The 6,000-nt window shown below is 44.0% G+C and overlaps 1 protein-coding gene across 6 annotated transcripts in view; it reads left to right on the top strand.

Annotated features, from left to right (window-relative positions):
- The first annotated feature begins 272 nt into the window (after window positions 1-272).
- cntrl (centriolin) overlaps window positions 273-6,000 on the top strand; it is a 743,138-nt gene continuing 737,410 nt past the window's right edge. For 2 of the 6 annotated variants that reach the window (XM_060906886.1, XM_060906889.1), the window contains exon 1: window positions 656-1,067. In XM_060906886.1, coding sequence (XP_060762869.1) covers window positions 947-1,067 — 121 coding nt within the window. In that variant the 5' untranslated portion in view covers window positions 656-946. Of the gene's footprint in view, window positions 446-655; window positions 1,068-6,000 lie in introns of those variants that run through there. The other 4 variants (XM_060906888.1, XM_060906885.1, XR_009651398.1 and 1 more) reach the window with 4 other exon arrangements.

The raw sequence follows: 6,000 nt of genomic DNA, 5'->3' as shown, positions 1-6,000 counted from the left end.
TACCCCGCCTTTCGCCCGTAGTCAGCTGGGATGGGCTCCAGCTTGCCTGCGACCCTGTAGAAGGATAAAGCGGCTAGAGATAATGAGATGAGAGGAGTGTAAATATATGTAAGGAATGCTGCTAAAGTTTAGAAAATAAGAGGAGGCAATGAAAGGGGTGAAATAAGGCAGGACATACTTTTCTTGGTGCAAGTTTGATTGAATACGATGGTTTAACACATCAGCCAAATACACGAGATGTGAGTGATAAGATGGCGGCCAGATGGCTTCACTCATCTCTACAGCGGGGAATAGGCTATGAGCTCTCCAGATGAGCTTAGTGTATCTGACTTGAAGTTGTTTCTAATAAACGGATTGTCGCAAACCAAAAACGTGGACTTTTAACTAACCCTTCAATGAAATCTTATTCGTTTTTTGTGTTTTACTTTTATCCCCTCAAAGAAAGGTAAGAGAAATTAGCGCTATCTTGTCAGATTATCATGTAGCATTACCGCTAACGGCGTTAACTTTGTCCTCCTGTAGCTCAGTCTCCATGGAAACAGGTGCAGCACATTGGCAAAGCTGCTTTCTAGCCAAGCTAACAACACCTCACTAACGCGTAAATGGGGATATAGTGAGGATAAAATTTATAAGAAGATCGTAACATAATTAGTATATGTTATTAAAATATTCGGTAAATGGTATCGAACACGCTAGTGTAGCGGTTAATCCGCAACATTACTAGATTAATTGAACATGCTAGCTAAATTAGTTCAGCCAGCTAACAGTCAGTTATTATCAGGCATCTAAACTAAATCACAGCGGTGCAACTGACTTGCATCATAGCATAGTGAATATTCATATTGGAAACGGCTCATTTAGGTGGCCTGTGTTGTGAAAGCAAGCTCATTTGGATAGCTAGCTAGTGATATTACACCGAAACCTACTATCGTTTGAGCTGGCCAATATGAGACGGATAAGTGATTCACACAGAGCCTCGTCTGTGGAGGGACTGAAAGTTTCCAGTAAAGTGTTGAGATTGGGACGAACATCAGCCAGGGAAGATGCAGCTGAGTTCAGTGATGACGGTAAATTACAACTCTTATATAGTTTGTCCTGAAAAATGTTCCTTACACAGCTATACATAACTTTCCATTATCATTTACAGAATAATTATCCTTGTATTTCTTCATACCATATTGAGTATTTGGATGATAGAAGTATGTGGCATTCGTTCATTCTTCAGGAACTGCTTTTTCTCTGTGAGGGTCGTGGTGGATCCGGAGTCCACGGCACACATGGTCTCACATTTATTCACACCTAGAGGCAATTTGTTGTAGCCATAATGCCCACTGACATGTTTTTGGGTGGTGGGAAGAAACCAGGAAACCCACATGAATATGGGGAGAATATATAAAACTGTGTAGACAGTAACCCAAGCTTGGATTCAAACTGGGTTACAAGTCTGGAGCTGTGAGGCAGCAGTATGTGAAATTTTAAATGAAAGTCACATATGAAATAATTGACACCAACACCATAATTTGATCTGGTTCCAAAACAAACATGAATGTTCAGGCAGAAAATCTAATCAAAAGTTAAAACCCTTAATGTTCTCTCTGTTGCAGCGTGGGTTTGACAAAAACATGCAGGTAGGTAATACATACATATAGTACCTTGCCCCTAGGTGGGTGGGTGGGTGTGAAGGATGTTGTCCTGCCATTTTTCCCAGGATAGACTCTGAATCTGTAATGATCTTGACCAGGATAAATTGGTTACTGATGACAAATACTTAATGAATAAAAGATGTAGAACTAACAAAGTTGGCGGCACGGTGGTGTAGTGGTTAGCGCTGTCGCCTCACAGCAAGAAGGTCCTGGATTCGAGCCCTGGGGCTGGCGAGGGCCTTTCTGTGTGGAGTTTGCATGTTCTCCCCGTGTCCGCGTGGGTTTCCTCCGGGTGCTCCGGTTTCCCCCACAGTCCAAAGACATGCAGGTTAGGTTAACTGGTGACTCTAAATTGACCGTAGGTGTGAATGGTTGTCTGTGTCTATGTGTCAGCCCTGTGATGACCTGGCGACTTGTCCAGGGTGTACCCCGCCTTTCGCCCATAGTCAGCTGGGATAGGCTCCAGCTTGCCTGCGACCCTGTAGAAGGATAAAGCGGCTAGAGATAATGAGATGAACTAACAAAGTTCTGCTTTACTCCTCCTGAAAGTTTTTCAAACACTTGTAATTGCAAGCCCTCGATATTTAAGGTTTTAAAACTGCTGTCACTTTCACCAACATAATGGTTTGAAGATAAAATAAAATACACATGAACACAGTATATCACAGACTTTATTAAGAAGGTGACTAAGCAAGAGAATTTATCCCTTGTACGTGCCTTGAATTTGTCCACTACTCATGGAGATAAATACTTCAGGGTAAGAATGATGACATTTAATCTAGTGATCATAACCTATTGATCTGAGGGTTTGTTCATTGATTTATTTTGCTCATTTGTATTTTTTTTATATCTCTTAGTATATTGAGAACTTGGATAAGTGTGATCGTGTTCAGGTTCTTAACCTTATGCCGCTTTTCCACTACCAACGCGGCTGAGTGGGGCTGAGCCGTGCCGTGCTGAGTTGGGCTGAGTCGAGCTGAGTGGGGCTGTTGGAGTTGCATTTCGACTACAACCGCGCTGAACCGTGCTGGCTGGAAGTGGGTGGACACATTGGGTGGAGTTAGCGAAAGTGGGTGGACGTCACGTGATGTCGTTAGGCGGCGCAAACAGTGACATCAGTGACCTTTTAAGCAGTAGTCTCACGACCCGGATAGTAAACAATAAACATGGAGGACATGGAGTCGTTAGTGTTGCTGGTCTTGGTGCTGTGGCTTGTTGTCACCGACAACGCCAACAGATACTGGCAAGAGCGTATAGATGAGGCGAGGTGCATAAGGCTTCATAATTCTCGTAATTCGTAATTCTTCTTCCGGGTTTACGGTGTTTACAGATCCCAGCGTGCTCGCGGGGTGTGTGTGGGCATGTGAGGACACTCCTCCTCACCAATCAGTGCACAGGGGAGTGTCTCCTCACGCCCCTAGCCTCACTCAGCTCGGTTTGGCTCGCTTCAGCCCCACTCCAAAACCGTGCGAGTTTTGGGGGCTGAGCAGGGCTGAAGCGAGCTGAGTCATGCTGTTCTTAGATAGTCGAAACGCAAGCCGTGTCGGGCTGAAGCGAGCTGAAGTGAGCTGAAAAAGGGTAGTGGAAAAGGGCCATTAGTAACATCATTATTGAAAAAATTGAGAAATTGGAAAGGCTTCAATTGCGAGAGCTGTACCTTTCCAATAACAAAATAAGGTAACTGATATTTTAATAAAGAAGCATTTTATTTTGTGGTATTACTGAAAGATTGTATTATTAAATTGTTGTTTTCCATCATGCAGGAAAATAGAAGGCCTAGAGCACATGGCAAACCTACAGATTCTGAATCTGGCCAACAACAACATTAAACAAGTGCCGGTGTGGTTAGGGAAAAAGCTCAGATCCCTTCAGAAGCTAAACCTTCAGAAAAACAAGATATTTTCAGTTAGTCTTACGTTATTCTGCCTAAACTGTCAGTTATTTGTGCATGCCATGATATAACTTTTTATCCTCCTTTATCTTTTAGCTTCATGAGCTCACCAAATTGAAGCTTCTAAAAAGCCTAACTGAGCTGATGTTAGCAGAGAATCCTGTATCTAATCTTCCCCAGTACCGACTCTTTTTAGTCTTCCATCTGAGATCTTTGGAGTTTCTGGATGGGCAGCCAATCAGCGAGCAGGAGCGAGCAAAAGCATATCAGCGCTTTCACACTGGTATAGTTATTGTCCACTGTCTGCATAGTATGGATATGAGGAAAAATGTGGGATTTAATAAAGTTCTTTTGGCATTGGTAAAATTGGTTACAATTGTGGCAGCATGGTGGTGTAGGGGTTAGCACTGTTGCCTCACAGAAAGAATGTCCTGGGTTTAAGCCCAACAGCTGACAAGGTCCTTTCTGTGTGGAGTTTGCATGTTCTCCCCGTGTCTGCATGGGTTTCCTCTGGGTGTTCCGGTTTCCCCCACAGTCCAAAGACATGCAGGTTAGGCTAATTGGTGGCTCTAAATTGATCGTAGGTGTGAATGTGAGTGTCATCCAAGATGGCGCCACGGATGGTTGCCTCGGTATTTCGCACTCTCGTACTTTCTATGTTTTTGTATATTTGTTGTGTTTTTTGCGCTCCTTCGCTGGTCACATACTCCAGAGAAGAACTTATAAACATTGGAATAACCACCAGTAAAGTTTTTTTTCATCGGTTTTCATTGATCCGGAAAGTTTTCCAGAGCAACTTGTTGGAGGAGCAGCAGCTCTCTATGAATTACGCCAAGGACGCCGGGGAAGCGAGCCGGCGCGCTCGTCAGACTGAGGCAGCGGGGTTTTCGCACTGCGCTCCCGTCTATTCACCTGGCTAACGTCCGCTCTCTGGCCAATAAGATGGACGAACTGCTGCTCCTCAACTCAATTAACACAGATTTTAACAGACCTGTTGCCTTGTGCTTCACTGAAACCTGGCTCGGTGAGCACATCCCAGACTCTTCTCTCCATCTGCCTGGATTTCACCTGCACCGAGCAGACCGCAAAACGGAGCTCACGGGGAAAACGAGGGGAGGCGGAATCTGCTTTTATATTAACAAAGGTTGGTGTATTGATGTCACGGTTCTAAACAAATCGTGCAGTCCTCATCTGGAGTCATTATTCATAAACTGCAAACTGTTTTATGCTCCGCGAGAGTTTTCCTTGTTTATTCTGGTTGGAGTTTACATCCCCCCTCAGGCATGTATTAATGAGGCGTTACAACACCTGGCTGACCAGATAAACAATGTGGAGAAAAAACACCCGGACTCTTTGCTCATTGTTTTGGGGGACTTTAATATAGAGGTCTGCGCGGGTCGGATTTTTCAGTCCCGCTCCTGCCCGTGCCCGCATTGTGCAGTCCCACTCCTGCCCGCGCCCGCAAAGAATTATGATTTTCAGTCCCGCTCCCGCCTGCCATATTTTGTCCCGCTCCCGCATGATGCAGACGTTCGCATCATTTCTCAGGAAAATTCTTGTCTTGACACAGCGTGATGGTGCCCCGCCCCCTACTTTGAGTGGATTTGAGCATAAATATCTACAGCTCACGTTTGTTATTGTTTACCTTGTTTCTGAATTCAGCATGTAGTGTCTCTAATAATAATAATTAGTGCTGTCATGCGATTAAAATATTTAATCGCGAATCGCACATTTTTATCACATGAGGAAACCATTGTAATTCTCTGATCAGCATAAAAAAGCAAATGGGCTTGCTTTGTACCAATGGTGTTTTTTTTCTTTTGCAAAGCAGAGCTAGTAAGAGAAGTGAATTGATTTACTGCTTGAGTTAGTCTACAACTTTAATCAGAGAGACAGGTTACACAGTGACGGTAGGCTTGACTCAATGCTATCCCAGAAATCCTTCCTGTAATATGCAAATTTGGCCGCCTCTGATTGGACAGCCAAATTTGCATATTACAGGAAGGATTTCTGGGATAGCATTGAGTCAAGCCTACCGTCACTGTGTAATCTGTCTCTCTGATTAAAGTTGTAGACTAACATAAGCAATAAATCACTTCACTCATGGTTTTCTTGCTAGCTGGGTGTGAACTGCGAGTCATTAGAGTGATCAAAGGATGCCATTCCTCACTCAATCTGGCAATCTGACTCTCTCTGCAAATTTAAGCATCTCAAAATGTTTTTATTAATGCCAAATAAAATGTCCAGCACAAATTATATATGATAGACATAAATTAATAATTTTATAAATTTTATTTCAAATACATTTTTAGTTAGCGGGACTGTAGCTTATCACCGCGCCTGCCCGCGCCGCATATGTGCGCTCCCGCCCGCGCCGCATATGTGCGCTCCCGCCCGCGCGCGCATATGTGCACTTCCGGTCCCGCCCGCGCCCGCAGTGAGCTTTCAAAATTTGTCCCGCGCTGC

The sequence above is a fragment of the Neoarius graeffei genome, chromosome 24, assembly GCF_027579695.1.
Source record: "Neoarius graeffei isolate fNeoGra1 chromosome 24, fNeoGra1.pri, whole genome shotgun sequence".
NCBI classification, from domain to species: Eukaryota; Metazoa; Chordata; class Actinopteri; order Siluriformes; family Ariidae; genus Neoarius; species Neoarius graeffei.
The sequence above is the reverse complement of the archived record's forward strand: the minus strand, read 5'-3'. Positions and strand labels throughout refer to the sequence as shown.